This window comes from Lasioglossum baleicum, chromosome 10, assembly GCF_051020765.1.
Source record: "Lasioglossum baleicum chromosome 10, iyLasBale1, whole genome shotgun sequence".
Classification (NCBI taxonomy): Eukaryota; Metazoa; Arthropoda; class Insecta; order Hymenoptera; family Halictidae; genus Lasioglossum; species Lasioglossum baleicum.
Genome location: NC_134938.1, coordinates 16798073 through 16816092, shown reverse-complemented (window position 1 = coordinate 16816092; position 18020 = coordinate 16798073). Strand labels below are relative to the sequence as shown.

At 38.4% G+C, this 18020-nt stretch overlaps 2 protein-coding genes across 3 annotated transcripts in view; both read left to right on the top strand.

Annotated features, from left to right (window-relative positions):
• The window catches only part of Alpha-man-ia (alpha-Mannosidase class I a), a 679808-nt gene that overhangs the window by 473544 nt on the left and 188244 nt on the right, over positions 1 to 18020 (top strand). The gene's annotated exons all lie outside the window — the stretch shown is intronic.
• Positions 1849 to 10267, top strand: LOC143212915 (uncharacterized). Its single transcript, XM_076432229.1, has 5 exons — positions 1849 to 2081; positions 2334 to 2453; positions 3850 to 3967; positions 4257 to 4278; positions 4345 to 10267. Exons 1-5 carry the CDS (start codon positions 1860 to 1862, stop codon positions 4691 to 4693), a joined length of 831 nt encoding a protein of 276 aa, XP_076288344.1. The 5' UTR covers positions 1849 to 1859; the 3' UTR covers positions 4694 to 10267.

Here is an 18020-nt window from a genome sequence, read left to right as displayed (position 1 = left end):
TTATTAAAAAAGAAAATTTAATTATAAAAAGAGAAAAACCAGACATAACGGTCATTACATGTTCTTTGACATAGAAATTGGAAAATTCCTCGTTGTCAAATTATGGACGTATATGGATATGAATCTGGTAAAATCTAATAACGAAATAACCCGCAAAGGATGAGCAACCATGTTTTTGAGGTTAGGTTAGATTTGAAGCAAGTTACACATTTCTAAAGTTTGAAAAGGACTGTAATTATCAAAGAAATTACTCTACTAAGTAAAATAATGGAAGGTAATATAATATAATATAATACTAACGTTCCTTTATGTACTCCATAGCTCCAGAAAGGTTTTATTACTCAATGTTTAAGAGAACACTACTAAAAGTAAAGATTTCGGGAAGAAGGAGGATTAGCAGGTGCATCATTGTTCACTTAAAACCAGCTCAAGGTCCCTTTAGCCAATTATTTGCTGTTTCGAGCTCTCAAACATATAATTAAACGTTACACAAACGTTGGTGCGCAAAGTTCAATTTTCATTTTGGTGTTTTTGAATAGCTAGATCAGCGATCGGCCGCACAGTGCGGCGACTGTTCGCGTCTCTTTCTTTCCCATATACTGTTCTTCGTTGCGTTCGGAACTTTCATTGTTTGATAAAACCACTAAAAACAGTTGAAATTATGTCGTGTTTTGTGTCATTTTAATCAGAAAAAGGCAAGAAATAAGTTAGTGAATGTCCCATAAAAATATACTGAAAAATAAAGAAGTTTTTGTATATTCGATTTATTCGAGTCAATGGGATGGTGTTTAATCATGGCCGCCCTGCGGCGCGGCGTTGGCCGGCAGTGGAATGGATAGGCACTGGACAGCGTTCTCACAGGCGACCCCGGACAGTAAATGAAGATTTACTGTACCTGTTTATCCGTTTTCTGCATCTCACGATTGATTTACAAATTTGTACTACGCAGACTATAACGGTTGTGTTCATTCTAAAATTCAATGAGCTTCTTTTGCAGATGATGAGCTCGTCTTTCTCGTATTTTACCGTCCTCTTGTCGGTCTAATAACAAATTTGGACTACTGTCCTGTGACCTATCGACCCGTCCAGGAGACAGAAAAATAAAGTCCCAGAAAAACTGTAAAACTAAGAGGTTTAATTTTTAATCAGTAAGTTACGTGTACGAGCTAGCTTTCTCATTTTCGCAATTTTTACTACATCGTCCTCTCTAAAACACCGTTCAAGAATTTCGGAGCTGCTGCGATTTTTGAAATCGTGTTGGAATTAGTCAATATTTAAATTGCTATAACATTGAAATTATGGACGCTATTTTAACGAGCCTTCAATTGATGGTGAGTCCGAAGCCTGCGCTTTAAAATAGTTTTCGTTGCATCACAATCCGATGATTGGTTCCCGGGACTTCATCATGTAAAGACGAATAGTATTTTCTTCACAGTTCCAACTAATTGTAATTTTTGAAAAAGTGCAAATCGTACAGACCACTATTAAAAAGGTTATAGCTGTTTTTGTACCGTCCGAAAATGAATGTTAGTTCACTGTAGATTCGAACTCGCATGATCGTCCAATTCCTGTCGCGTCTACATTTTCACTGGGGAATTTCTACGGTAGAAAATAGTTACGCTGGGAATAAAGTGTAGACTGCGGTAACAAATATACTTTGTATTGTAAATGTTCTGAAGCACCAATCGATTCTGGAAACGTTCAATTAGGGCGAATTACACTGCGGTTCTAGAGACCTGGGAGTCGACGGAAATTGACAGCAGAAACCGGGATGTGGTTGAATAAAATATGTTGCCGAGGTGTAGTCGGACGACGATTCCGATTTCTCCATACATAGAGACGCCACCATCGACACAGAGATGGACATCTTCCGACAGAAGTATAGTATTTATTACAACGTGTTGTACATTACAGGTCTCTGGCCGTACAACCAATCTATACCGTCGAAAATTCTGCGAATGGTCTTTCCTCTTCTCACTCTGTGCTGTATAGCGATTCAGGTGATATTGGAAATCAAAATCCTCGAAATAACCTGTTCACTGAAAATAATGGATTTGTCGTGCGAAAAAAAAAATAGCAAGTGATTATGCATACGTTTAACGTTAAGTGTACCGTGGCAATTTCATTTTCCTTCCAGTCATTCTCTGTGCTGTATAGCGATTCAGATGGTATTGGAAGTCAAAATCCTCGAAATAGCCTGTTCACTGAAAATAGTGGATTTGTCGTGCGAAAAAAAAAATAGCAAGTGATTATGTGCGAAGTTTAACGTTAAGTGTACCGTGGCAATTTCATTTTCCTTCTGGTCATTCGATGTATCTCGAAATATTTTACAGGTGTCGACGCTAAGACTGATCGAAATGTCTCTGTACAACATACTCATGCTGTTATCGTACTGCTTCCCGATGTTGTTGTTCTTTCTACGATACGTCGGCTTCGTTGTTAACTTTCCAGTCGTAAGTTGAACAATCTCGTTCTCGAGTGCGATAGTGTTACATTAATCCCTTGTCCTACGATTTGTTTCACGGTTTCAGTGATTAGAACTTCTTTTGTAGTTCGTAATTTCCTAAAAAAGAAGAAAATTTATATGTATTGTATGCCTCTACGTATGTTCTCTGTTGGATCAATAGCAATAATGTTGGATCATTAGCAATAATAATGCTTGAAATGGAAATTAGGAAAATAGAATTTCATCTCGGTGTAAAGGAAATTAGTAACATACATATTTATTACCACGCTTATATTAGCTTGCCGTGTCGTTGTTATTGTATGCGTCAAATCTTGTAATCGAATTTTAAACCACTTCCCGATGAGCTAGAGACTTGAAACTTTAAACATAGCTCAGAACTGGGTGACAATGCAATATTAAAAAACAAATTTTTAAAAAAAACTATGCGTTTAGGAGATATAAACTATTAAAATTTTAACCATTACACCTCCAAGCGCTTACCTACTCCACTACGTGTTCCCACTCCGACTCATCCCCACTCCACTGGCCCACTTCGCATCGTAGGAGCTCAGTTTACTTACTGAGTTGGTTAGGATTTGGTCGGGGAGGAGGGCGACAAGGACCGCCGATTCTGCTCGGTAAGCGGTTCGCGGTCGTCACTACAAACCAATATGGCGGCGCCCTTACCTGTCAAAAACACTGCAATAGCTCCTGAACTATTGATCCTACAGAATGGAAACTTTGATTTGTGCAGCCGTCATGACACAATATTTTTCCTTTTACAAAAGATGGTTGAAGTGGTAATTAAAATCGATTACAAGAGATGTAATGACTAAAAAGTAGAAAATAAAAAAATATATAAAAAACTTTTTAAAAACCACGCTTATATTAAAGTGCATTAAAAAAGAAGAAAATAATTTTTTTAGAAATTAGCGACAATAAATAAAAGCGTGAACCGCTAAACTATATTGACGCAATCTTCGTGGGAACGAAGATTGTTCCAGAGAACTATCCACCAATAATTTTTTTAGACATTAGCGACAATAAATAAAAGCGTGGAGCGCCCACGAAGATTGCGTCAATATAGTTTAGCGCTCCACGCTTTTATTTATTGTCGCTAATGTCTAAAAAAATTATTGGTGGATAGTTCTCTGGAACAATCTTCGTTCCCACGAAGATTCCGTCAATATATAATAGTTTAGCGCTTCATGCTTTTATTTATTGTCGCTAATGTCTAAAAAAATTATTTTCTTCTTTTTTAGTGCACTTTAATATAAGCGTGGTTTTTAAGAAGTTTTTTATATATTTTTTTTAGATTCAGTTCATAATCTTCATCACGAGTCTGACACGATATTGTTGGGCAACGGGTTAAAACTATCTGCTCTCGTTTCGTTTGCCATCAGATACGATGCCTTTACGAGAATATCGTGAAGGATTACACGACCTTGAGCAATCCCGTCGAATCGGAGATGCTGACGAAACAGATCGTAGAAACTGGCCGCGTGGTTCTGTTGCTGTTAGGTAAAACAATCTATTGGTCGTATACAGTGAGAGTCAAAAGTGAGTATACACCTCACGAACACGGAATTTATTTAACAATTATTAGATATATGTTACACTAATGGAAAAGTTATTTGAGAAACATAAAGTGTAGACTGATGGGAATTAAATGCAGAAAACCTAATTCAATCTAATAAATAATATTTGTAGATACAACATCAAATAGGATTTGTAAAAATACGAATCAAAAGTGAGTATACACAACTAATTAAGAAAGATTTATGAATACCGTGTACTACGACATTACTAGGTTGGTTTTTGCCAAATATGCTGTAAATATAATGGATAATCTCATATCTATGAAATTATCTATGAGATTACTTTTGACCCTCACTGTAATTCAGACGTAGAATTGTTTGTGCAGTGTACGATTTGTTTAAACGACGGCTATTCGGATTTACAGCCCTGTCGCTCGGAGTAGTACTGTTCGTAGTAGCAACGTTACTGGTACCGACACTACTGCACTCGAAGTATCAGACTCACTATCTGAGAATCTTCGGATTCTTTTACAGTGAGACAGGCCTGCAGACCGATTTAGTTTGCTACCAGCTCGTATTGGTAAGCACGATTGGTGTAATTGCGTTAGCAGGTACGGAAGCGACACTCGCCGTCTTTTCCTTCTACTTGTGTGGATTGTTTGAGATCACCAGGTACGTTTCAAATAATTGTTTTCGTAATAAGACGTAAATAAGAAACAATCGCCTACGTTGAGAACCACTGACAGTGACACTCGAAACTATTGGGTTGACAAGAAAGTAATTTCGGTATTTTAAGGTGAAATACAGCCGAATTTTTTTATTCAAGCAATTATCTTTCATGAATAAGATATTTTACCTTTTATTCGATGATCTTTCGCCGAAAAGAACAAATAAGAAAATATTTTATTGATGAAAGTTCATCGCTTGTATAAAGAAATTCGGTTTCACACACATTTCACCTTAAAATACTGAAATTACTTTCTTGCCAACCCTATAAGTGACCGATCTGTATTGTATTATACGTTTCGACTGCTCCAGTTACCGAATAGAAACCGCTGTCAAAGAGATGTCACTCTCGACTACGCAGACCACGTTGAACATTAGTTCGGCTGTGAAAATACACCAGCGAGCCATTAAGTTGGTACCTCGTAACAATGCTATCGGTATCTCGCAGTCGCCAGATTCAGACTTTTCCGCCACTCTACCCTTCCCCTTCCCCGTAAGCTCCTCCCACGCTTCCCCTTCTACGGGAAAACTACTCCACCGCTTCCTTTTCTACGGGGAATTAATCCGCCAGGTGACCAATCCAGTAGAGAGGGGGTAACTGTTGCATACCCCTCAATTCGATAACCCTGATCTGGCGACTCCGGTCCCGCTGTATAATAATATTTCGCTGTCATTCTGCCCGTATTCGTTTCATCCTTTCTCGATCGTGGCCACCCTGGATAAACAAAGGCTGGCAGCGGATCTCACGAGGAACATGATGGTGTCGTATTTAGTGGCAATCGTGGCGGTAATCGTCTCATTCGCTGTAAATTTATACCGTGTAAGCATTATCGAAACACGGGAGCAATGAGAAGACCGCGACCATTTTTTAAAATTGATTATGATTTGTGACAGCTTTTCCTAGCAATGATGCAGTTGGACGAATTAGATAACGCGGTGATCAGCTTCCAGTTCGTTCTAGTTCATGTGATAATCATGTTCTCGAACAACTACAGCGGGCAGAAGTTGATGAGCACCAGTGGCCAGGTTTTCCATGGAACGTAAGTGCATGCGAGAATTATTTCTACATTCTACAAGGTGGTCCGAAAATCGATGGACCATTTCGAAAATTTTTCATTTTCTCAAGATCCGCATGTACTTACCAACGAATTAAGATGCTACAGCGATTTCTGGGCCACTCTGTGGGTCCAGATAGACCCAGCCTTCGCTTTCGGTAAACGGTTTTGTAAGCACAGGATAACAAGATGACTCTAATGAAACAGGTACAACTCGTTGTGGTACCGTATACCACCGAAATCGCAGAAATTGTTGCTATTCATACTGATGAAAAGTGCACCGGAAGTGCAGTTCAATCTCTCCGGTTTATTCGTTCCGTGCTACCAAGGCTTTACCGCGGTAATTAATTAATTAATCTAGATCACGCTAGTCTTCGATCACTCATCGGTCATTCGTTTCAGATGATGAGCTCATCTTTCTCGTATTTTACTGTCCTCTATTCGGTCCAGTAAAATATTTCAAACTGTTGCCCGAAGTAGTAGTAAAGGGCTCGGTAGCGTAACCTCCAAAATGTCCTTCCGAAGCAGCCTAGCGAGAGTCTTCAGTCGTTAGTAACTCCAACAATACATACTGTTATGTATGTCAGATTTTCTATTTTCAATTTCCGAATAGTATCAAGTAATAATAATAATTCAAGCAGCTTTCAGATTTCCAGTTTGATAGTCAATGATCATTCAACGCAGGGCCCGCTCTAGCAGTTACGACGCCCCGGGCAAAAAGACAAATTGCCGCCCCTTAAGAACAGTGGCGCACCCAGGATTTAAGCACCGAGTTGGACAAAATGACCTTTCTTTTAGCAAAAATGTCAACGGTAGCCTGAAATTTTCTATTAATTGAGTATTAAAAACATCAATATTTTTCATACACCTATATATATATATATATATATATATACAGCCAAAATGACGCCCCTATATTTCGATATTTTGCCCCCCCCCCCCTAGAGCGGGCCCTGCTCAACATCTTCTGACACTAAACCTACCGAACACTAAAAGCGATTAAAATGTTCTGCCTTACAAAAATGAGAGAGACAAGCCTCTATTTATTTAGATTTTGTGCAATTTTTCTTACAATATGTGCTTGGATAAAGAAGTTTATCCAATCAATTTCCATGTAAGCAACTTCATAATTTCTATAATTCTAAGACGAAATATATAAAACCGGTCATTTGACCGGCAATGGTAGGTTTAGTGCTAATATCTGCGAAGGCGACGTCAACCCGAGCATGCAAGAGTGCCACAGAAATGCGACAATTAGTGTAAGACGTTGGGTGTGTATATATATAGAAATATCATAATATTTTTATTCGTTGTTTCTGCTCGTTATTTATTCTTAAAACAACACCTGTTATGGTTTGCGACACTGTCGATCAATTTAATAAAAAAATTTGAAAAGAGCCGAGCATATTATTTACAAGGTATTGATGCAGAAGGTAAATAGAGGAGAGCATATATTGTGAATACGTATTGTGAATATATGCAAATATGTATATAACACACGCGATTAATAAATAAATAAGTTCTTACCGTGAATAGTGATGGTTATTCACCTCAATTTATGTGCATTGTACGTACAGTTGTGGAAAAGGAGATGCAAGTTCGAAATTCTCAAGTTGGTGAACGGCCAGTCGACAGTATCGACTGTTAAGGTAGAGAGATCCGACTAGTGCGATGTTTAATTCTGACTGAAGTAAATAGTTGAGTCGCGAGTGAAAGGAAGGTAGCAATTGCACTTAGCTGACACTCTTACCGGAAGCTTACTGAATAAGATATGAAAGCGTGCTGCGCGCGAGTTGCAAGGTGACGGAAATTTTACATGTATCAATCGCACATGCACCCTCGGCGACGATGGAGGCGTTTCGAAAGAACTACAGTGTCTACTATTCTGTTCTGTGCTTCATGGGGCTCTGGCCCTACGAGGAATCTACCTTGTCTACGATTAAAAGAACCGTTGTTTCCCTGCTCACGCTCTGCTGCATAGCGGTTCAGGTGACGAACGTTTCATTTGCTATAGATAACTCTACCTCGTTATTTCTTCCGGTCACCGGACTAATTTCACTTTGAATGATATTGTTACGACATTGGGAAATATTCGGGGAAACTATGACAATTTGGGAGGAAACATTTTTATAATTGTTTTGAAAATTTAATGTAACGGCACTTGCACTAGCTCAAATAATTCAAATATTTAAATAATTTATATCGTAACTGTGATCCACCTTTCAAGAAGGGATGAAAACGTTTTACAGGTATTCTCTATAATGTATGTAGAAATAACGTTGTCCAATTTGCTCACGATGTTATCGTGTACCGCTCCGATGCTGTTGTTCTTTTTACGATACGTTGGATTTATCGTGAATTTTCCACTAGTAAGTACGAAAACACGTGACTATTAAATGACCAATTAAGAGGAATGACTCGTGTAACAGCTGGACATATTCAATGTCATTATCGCTGCTATAGAATTGATTATAGAATCTTTTCTGTGCATACAATTACAATATCTTCAATGCCTCTTACTTGAGTTGCTTCTTTCTAATATTTTATAGTTCACAAAAACTAATACGATCTTGGTAAATTCTTCTTGTGGCAGCAGATTAAGTCTTTCTTAGAGAACATGCAGCATGATTGCGACGTACTGGTGAATCCGAATGAGGTGAAGATTTTGTACAAATATATCGAAAAGTCGAGACTCATAGTTTACATGTTTCTCGGTAAGAATGGTGAATATTTATTAAAATTAATCTCGTCGTTAGATGTTCTTTGCTCCATTTTCTTGGAATCGTTGCAGACAATTTATATTCTGCGTGAAGATCCACAGAAAATCGTCGAAAGACAAATTGGAAATTAGCTTAAGGCGGTGAACTCGTTTCCAGAATTGCAAGGGTGCAATTTACGCTTTTCTATTAAATATGGCCGTGTGCTCCTTTCGTTTGCACAGCAGTGTTGCTATGAAAACAGCTGTCTGCGCAGTTGTATGCTTCCGAATAATGCAAATTACGCTTCGTAAACTAAAAAATAGGATTTTTGAGGGCGATAGCGGCCTAGATCGACCTTTTCTCTAGCGTTTTTGACTACTGAAAACCCCGATTTTTGTATTGTCGAGAAATGAGAACGCGCATCCCGCACCCTCGCAGTCCAGGAAAAACAAATCTACTCCCTTAACAATTGTATTTACTTTCTGTAGGAATGTCGTTCGTTGGAATATTAGCCGTGCTAGTTCTGATACTGATTCCTACATTACTGCATTTCAAATATCAAGTGCGCATCATCCAGTTATTTGGGTTCTTTTACACAGAGTATAATACCAGCACTGACTTAATCTGTCTATGTTTCTACCTAACTCTCGTGCTTGGTTTATTGTCAGTGTCATGTACGGAAGCGTCGTTCGCTGTCATCTCATTCTATCTGTCTGGACTGTTCGAAATCGTTGGGTACGTTCAAAACAACATGCATCGTTTGTTCAATACATTCGTGAATTTAATCTGATCAATATATGAGATGATTGCATAAGTTCGTGCCCTATTTGAAAATAAAATTGAATGGTTAAAATTGAAATATATATGAAATATATAGTCGCCATTCGTTTCTAATTGTAGACATTCTACGATTAGAAAAGAATGATGATTATATAATTTTTTTTACACTCCGCCGTGCAGTACGGTTTGCGATATCTATGAAAATCGGGCACGAACTTATACAATAATCTAATATTTTGCTTCGCCCAGTTATCGAATACGAAGTACAGTTGACAAGGCAGCAAGGTTGGCGTCAGCTGACCCTATCGACATCGGCCCTGCTGTGGACATGCACCAGAGAGCTCACAAGTCGGTACCTTTATGCAGACGTGACAGTAACCATTTATTCGTGTATTATATTGTTGCTTTATTACGTGTACTATGTATCTGACGTTACGGATTTGTAACAAAAGGCTCGTCATTTCCTTCGGAAAAAATGTACTTGTTTCATACGCGCTGGCAATTTTAATGGTTGTGGTCTCGTTCGCTATCAATTTATACCGCGTGAGTATTATTTCTATAGTTGTAGAAATATTTCGATAAACTTTCGCTGAGGGGACCAATAATTTTCTACTTTTCTCAATGTACTATTATGCAGTTCGACGGAAGAATGATGAAACTTTATATTCCAGCGCTAGGAATCCAAGTCCTAACCGATACGCACTTGAAACTTGGATTCCTCGAACTAGAATTTGAAGTTTTATTATTTATTCGTCGAATTGAACAATATTACGTTCAGAAAAGTTGAAAATTTTTGGTCCCCCGAGTGAAAGTTCATTGGATTTCGTATGCAACAACCTGATAAAATACCGTCGAGAGATAACAAGATGGATTTTTAATAATACCAGGTTTTTCTATCGATCACGGAGAGTTGCAGCTGGGATGAGATCGCTATTCCTATTCTAGTGACAGTAATCCATCTGCTGATCATATTTCTGAACAATTATAGCGGCCAGTCGGTGATAGACAGTACTTCTCAAATTTTTATTGAATCGTAAGTCTGAGATTCTTTTAAATAGAAAAATATCTTGTAGATCTATAAGAAGATCTAGGTAAAACGGGATCGAATTGTTTTTTATTTTCTACGTACTGCGTAAAAATAATACTAAACCAATTAAATTTTCTTCGTACAATTATGAGTAATTCTATGACAAGCCACTACAGTATAATCGCATTATTTGTAAGTGATCGCGTACACGGTACATACATAGTGGTTCACACCGATACGCTTCGGCCGCGCGATCCGTATTTACAAGCTGTCCTGCTCTACGTTTGGCTTTCCGTTTATACTCTCGGCCGGTCGGCGCGGTAGACGCAGTCATAAAAAAATAATGTCGGTATGCGATAGTTATCCATGTAGAACACAGGCTGTCTGACAAGAATCGCGACTTTACTGTATCTACATCAGAATCGTATGTACATATATGATAAGAAAATAACAATAGGACCGTATTCGATTGAAACAGATACAATTCAGTGTGGTACCTGATACCACCGAAGTCACAAAAAATGTTGCTGCTCGTGTTAACATACAGTTTGAAGGCAGTGAACATGAATCTCGTTGGTTTGTTCATTCCGGGCTACGAAGGTTTCTCAATGGTAATCGAACATGTTTTTCTTTGTTGTGTTCAGAATACTCTTCAGTCAGACAGCGGTAATTTTTGTTGCAGATGATGAGCACGTCTTTCTCGTATTTTACCGTTCTCTTGTCGGTTTAACAACAAATTTGGACTACTGTTGTGTGACCTTTCGTACAGGCCAGGAGGCGGAAAAATAAATTCCTAGAATAACAGTGAAACTAACAGGTTCAATTTTTAATGAATAAGTTACGTGTAATTGTAAATTTCGAGATGCCTTTCTAGCGGCGAAGCTAGCTTTCTCATTTTCGCAATTTTTACTACATCGTCATCTCCAAAGTTCAAGAATTTCGGATGTGTTGCGATTTTTGAAATCGTGTTGAAATTAGTCAATATTTAAATTGCCGTAACATTGAAATTATTGACGCACTTTTAACGAACCTTCGATTGACGAGGAGCCCGTTGCCTGCGCTTGAAAACGGTATTTGCTGCATCACAATCCGATGATTGGTTCCCGGGATATCGCCTTGTAAAGACGAATAGTATTTTCTCTACAGTTCCAACCAATTGTAATTTTTGGAAAAGTGCAAATCGTACAGACCATTATTAAAAAAGTTACCGCTGTTTTATTCCAACCGAATATGAATGTTAGTCACTATGTATAGATTCGAATTCGAATGAGCGTCCAATTCCTGTCGCGTCTCCATTGTCTACTTCAGTGGTCGGCAACGACGCGACATGACGCACCGTTCAGTCCGATTTTGGGGCCTGCGTCTCCGGCGCGTCTCGCTCCCCGTGACGGCCCTAGTGCTCAGGCCCGTAACGTATGCGTCGTAGCCGGCCACTGGTCTACGGTAGAAAATAGTTGCGCCGGGAATAAAGTGTAGAGTGCGTTAACATATACACATACTTTGTATTGTAAATGTTTTGAAGTACCAATCGATTCTGGAAACGTGCAATTACGGCGAATTACACTGAGGTTCTAGAGACCTGGGGGTCGACGGAAATTGACTGCGGAAACCGGGTTGGTTGAATAATAGGTTGGCTCCATCCATAGAGATGCCACACAGTGGGCTCGATTGAGAAAGTACGCGACATTTTTGAATAACTCTTAAGCCACTGAAGATATTGCAATGAAATTTGAACTGAATATATAAAAAAATAATTCCTTTTCAATGATTTTTAACTTAATATATTTCACATTTTTTTTAACCGTTTTCATTAATTTAAAACAGTTAATATAAAATAAAAGTTATTCTGATTTAAAGTGTGTGAAATCAGTTATGCTCCTTATTGTACATATGAAGTTCTAAAAATAAAATATAATTGAGAGAACTTACTTGATGTATTATATTAAATAATATGAACAGAAAACATATAAAACTGAAAATAATATCGGAATCATAGCACTGCTCAGGCTGATAGTTCTGCTCTGACTGACAATAATTCTGTTTCAATTCACAATTTGCGTCGACAAAACAAAACATTTGAAAAGAAATTTCAAAAGATTTGAATTTCGATGCGCGTAAACAATTACAATGTAACTTATGCACTGTCGAAAAGAATTCGTCAAATATCAGAGATAAAAGACTGACTTGTTTAGTGCAAAATATAAATTAATATTAAATAAAAATATAATATAAATATAAATATTCAACACAGTTCTGTCAGACTTTCAGAGGCTGCTTACTTGAAGAATTCAGCGCGTAGCGCGCGTCCGAGCGCGGACAAGATAACGCGACACGGATGTCTTCAGACAATAATATCTTGAAAAAGGACTCGAAGGAGGAAATCATTTTTGTCACATTACATAGAGGAAGGTTCACTGAAAAGATCCGTACTTGTTAAAAACTGGGATCTAGTGGGACCTTAAAGATCACGCATGTCTAAGATAAAAATTTTCAACGATTATTTTCATTTTTCTCCGTATTTTTTAAAAATATGTTATATATCATAATTGTCAATGAAAAGTATGATTTCTTATCAATAGAGTGTGCATTTTGATGTAGAAAAAACTTCAGGGCAAGAAGTTCATCACAGTTATCAGGACACTTTAATTTTATCATTTTCGTGGTCGGTGGACATTTAGAAATCGATATCAATTGAAAAAATATCAAAATTAGAAAGTTGATTTTTTCGCAAAATGTCGCGTACTTCTTCAATCGAGCCCACTGTGCACCACCACCGACACAGAGATGGACATCTTCCGACAGAAGTATAGTTCGCCACTCTTAGGCCCGTTACTCATTCGAGCGGACCATCCGCTGAACTATGAAATCTTCCATTCAATGTAGGTAAATTGCTCCGCGCGCGGAGCGCGGATAGCTGACTCTGTCCACTCGACTGTGCAACGGGCCTTACGCTTAGGTTTCGGGCGGGGACGCTGGTCGTAGGAGCTCAGCGCAGTGCTTCGATTGTGCACACCGTTTCTCGCGCATGCGCAAGAAAACAGTAACGTATCTACTATTGGATAGCAGAGCGGCCAGAGCCCTGAGGCAGTTATATTGGCGGGAATGTACCGAAATAATCTTACCGGACAAACAGACTCCAGGACGTGTCCTACGAGTTACAAAATATACACAAGTGCACTTGTTATACATTCATATTTCAGAATCAAATCATATAAATTGTTTAAAATTCTGCGGGGTGCTTAAAGAACCCCATTTGATCGAGCAGCTTACATTACTGAGGCTGAAATTGCCGCGCATGCGCGAGAAAAAGTGTGCACAATCGAAGCACTCTGGCTCAGCGTCAGCACACAGTGCCCAGATGGGATGCCTTTTTTCGCGCATGCGCGGCGATTTCAGCCTCAGTAAAGTACGCTTCGCGAGGAAATGTGCTTAAAAAATGGGCTTAATTATATTAATTAATCTAGAATCTAGATCATGCTAGTCTTCGATCACAGACTCATCGGTCATTCGTTTCAGATGACGAGCTTATCTTTCTCGTATTTTACTGTCCTCTAAAAACGTAAAAACAGAATTTGTTTAAATTTTTCGACATTACTAAGTTGATTGTCGGGGTTGAAAAAATTATTTTGTAATAGCGCAATCCTTCCCGATTAAAATAAAAGAAAATGTAGCTCAATCGGACAAATAGTTCCCGAGATAAAAATTCGTAGGTGAGGCACGTTTTCGCCGAAATGGGCAAAAATTGAAAACTTTAAAGGCCTGCCATTTCTAAAATAATTCGAAACCGGCAAAATGATGCAAAATGATGACCCCCCCCCCCCTAATTTCACATGGACTACAATATATTTCATTTAGAAGAAAATCGACGATGGTGCCTGCAAAAAGTGATCGATTTGGCATGTAATGACCCCAAAGCGCCCCTAGTCCGACGACCAAAATGCACCACGCACTCATCAATAGAAATCATTTAGTCACCCCATACATTGTTAAGATAGCCAATAAGAAGAGATCCGTGCTAACCTTGTACACGATGCGACACCGAAAACCAGATCTCGAAAGTCGCTCGAACCGAGAACAGCGAAACCTTTACCTCGAACCTCGCCTTTATTTGTACCTCGTTAAGTTTAACATACACATATATGTATATTAAAGTGTGTTAACTTCCAAAGTCGAATTTATTTCAACTGGTCGTTGTTACGTCTGTAACATCGTCAAAGCCCCGAGTATCGTCGCGAGCAAGCGAAACGGGATTTACGACTCAGCGAACTTCGGCATACGGACGCTTCACATCTGAAGAAGCCTAGCGAGAGTCTTCTCAGTCGTTAGTAACTCCAACTATACATACTCTTATGTTTGTCAGATTTTCTAATTTCCATTTCCTAACACAGTATCGAGTAATAATAATAATTCAAGCAGCTTTCAGATATCCAGTTTAATAATGAATGATCTTTCAACATCTTCTGATATCTGCGAAGGTGACGCGACGTCAACTCGAGGATGCAACAGTGCCACAGAAATGCGACAATTAGTGTAAGACGTTGGGTGTGTATAGAAATATCAATATTTTTATTCGTTGTTTCTGCTCGTTATTTATTCTTAGAACAACACCTGTTGTGGTTTGCGACGCTCTCGATCAATTTAATAAAAAAGTTTGAAAAGAGCCGAGCATATTATTTAAAAGGTATTGATTCAGAAGGTAAACAGAGGAGAGCATATGAATGAATACGTCTTGTGAATATATTGCAAATATGTATATAACACACGCGATTAATAAATAAATAAGTTCGTACCGTGAATAGTGATGGTTATTCACCACCATGTATGTATGTGCATTGTACAATCGTGGGAAAGAAGATGCGTTACGAATTGGAAAGACACAGGTTGACTATCGCATGAAATTAATAACAAGTTCGTAATTCTCAAGTTGGTGAACGGCCGGTCGACAGTATCGACTGTTTAGGTAGGGCGATCCGACTAGTGCGATGTCTAATTCCGACTGAAGAAGAGAGTTGAGTCGCGAGTGAAAGGAAGGTAGCAATTACACTTGGCATACACTCTTACCGGAAGCTTCCTGAATAAGTTATGGGAGCGTGCTGCGAGTTGCAAGGTGACGGAAATTTTACATGTATCAATCGCACACGCACCCTCGGCGACAATGGAGGCGTTTCGAAAGAACTACAGTGTCTACTATTCTGTTCTGTGCTTCACAGGGCTCTGGCCCTACGAGAAATCCACCCTGTCTACGATTAAGAGGACCGTTGTTTCCTTGCTCACGCTCTGCTGCATAGCCGTTCAGGTGACGAACGTTACATTCACTATAGATAACTCTACCTTGTTATTTCTTCGGGTCACTGGACTAATTTCACTTTGAATGATATTGTTACGACATTGGGAAATATTCGGGGAAACTGTGAATTTGCCAGAAGCTCTCGTTACTGGTTGTTTATTTATAGACTGCGGATCTCTTTATGCAAAATAAAAAATGTTCGCATTGATTGGAGGACACACGAGCAAAATATAAATTGTATTCTTCTTTTAATCATGCTATTAAGCTGAAAATAATACATTGATGTCCTTAAATATTTTTAATATATCCACTGCTTTAAATTGTACGTGGCCATTTTTGTCATCAATGCATAAAATCCGCAGTCTATTTATTTATAATCGCTTTTATCCTCGTGGACAATTTATGTGGGAACATTTTTATAATTTTTTTGATTAAGTATACTGTAACGACACTTGCACTCGAATATTTAAATAATTTATCAAATCATTTATTAAATCAAAACGTTTTCCAGGTGTTCTCCATAAAGTATGTAGAATTGACGTTGTCCAATTTGCTCACGATGTTATCGTATACCGGTCCGATGCTGTTGTTCTTTTTACGATACGTTGGTTTTATCGTGAATTTTCCCCTTGTAAGTACAAAAACACGTGGCTATTAAATGACCAATTAAGAGGAATGACATGTGTAACAGCTGGACAGATTCAATGTCATTATCGCTGCTATAGAATTGATTATAGAATCTTTTCTGTGCATACAATTAAAATATCTTCAATGCCTCTTACTTGAGTTGCTTCTTTCTAATATTTTATAGTTCACAAAAACTAATACGATCTCCATAATTTCTTCGTGTGGCTGCAGATTAAGTCTTTCTTAGAGAACATGCAGCATGATTGCGACGTACTGGTGAATCCGAATGAGGTGAAGATTTTGATCAAATATATCGACAAGTCAAGACTCATAGTTTACATGTTTCTCGGTAAGAATGGTGAATATTTATTAAAAATAATCTCGTCGTTAGATGTTCTTTGCTCCATTTTCTTAATCGGTGCAGACAATTTATATTCTGCGTGAAGATCCACAGAAAATCGTCAAAAGACAAACGGAAAATTAGCTTAAGGCGGTAGACTCGTTTCCAGAATTGCAAGGTTGCAATTTACGCGTTTCTATTAAATATGGCCGGGTGCTTCTTTCTTTTGCACAGCAGTGTAGCTATGATAATACATAGCTGCATGCGCAGTTGTATGCTTCCGAATAATGCAAATTACACCACGTAAATTAAAAAATTGGATTTTTGAGGGCGATAGCGGCCTAGATCGACCTTTTCTCTAGCGTTTTTGACTACTGATAAACCCGATTTTTCTATTGTCGGGAAATGAGAACGCGCATTCCGCACCCACGCCATCCAGGAAAAACGAGTCTACTCCCGTAACAATTGTATTTAATTTCTGTAGGAATGTCGTTCGTTGGAATATTAGGCGTGCTAGTTCTGATACTGTTTCCCACATTACTCCATTTCAAATATCAGCTGCGCTTTATTCAGTTATTGGGATTCTTTTACACTGAGCATGATACCAGGAGTTACTTAGTCTGTCTACATGCCTCCCTAACGACCATTGTTGGCATATTGTCAGTATCGTGTACGGAAGCTTCGCTCGCTGTCTTCTCGTTCTATCTGTCTGGATTGTTCGAAATCGTTGGGTATGTTCAAAACAACATGCATAGGTTGTTCAAATTCATTCGTGAATCTAATCTGATGAATATATCAGATGATCGTATAAGTTCGTGCCCGATTTGAAAATAAAATTGAATGGTTAAAATTGAAATAATAGAGCTTTATTAATCAATTATATAGTCACCATTCGTTTCTAATTGTAGACATTCTACGATTAGAAAAGAATGATGACTATATAATTTTTTTTACACTCCGCCGTGCAGTACGGTTTGCGATATTTATGAATATCGGGCACAAACTTTTGCAATAACCTAATATTTTTCTTCGCCCAGTTATCGAATACGAAATACAGTTGACAAGGCAGCAAGGTTGGCGTCAGCTGACCCTATCGACATCGGCCCTGCTGTGGACATGCACAACAGAGCTTACGAGTCGGTATCTTTATGCACACGTGACTGTAACCATTTATTCGTGTATTATATTGTTGCTTTATTACGTGTACTATGTATCTGACGTTACGGATTTGTAACAAAAGGCTCGTCATTGCCCTCGGGAAAAATGTACTTATTTCATACATGCTGGCAATTTTAACGGTTGTGGGCTCGTTCGCTGTCAATTTATACCGCGTGAGTATTATTTCTATACTTGTAGAAATATTTCGTTAAACATTCGCTGAGGGGTCCAACAATTTTCTGCTTTTCTCAATGTACTATTATATAGTTCGACGGAAGAATGATGAAACTTTATATTCCAGCGCTAGGAGTCTGTTACGGATGACGAACAGGTGTTC

Excerpts from the sequence above, each read along its gene's own strand:
- LOC143212915 (XM_076432229.1), top strand. The coding sequence starts at position 1,860 with ATGGACATCTTCCGACAGAAGTATAGTATTTATTACAACGTGTTGTAC. Across the intron at positions 2,082-2,333 it reads GCGAAAAAAAAAATAGCAAG|GTGTCGACGCTAAGACTGAT; the intron begins TGATTATGCATA and ends AATATTTTACAG. Across the intron at positions 2,454-3,849 it reads TCGTTGTTAACTTTCCAGTC|ATACGATGCCTTTACGAGAA; the intron begins GTAAGTTGAACA and ends GTTTGCCATCAG.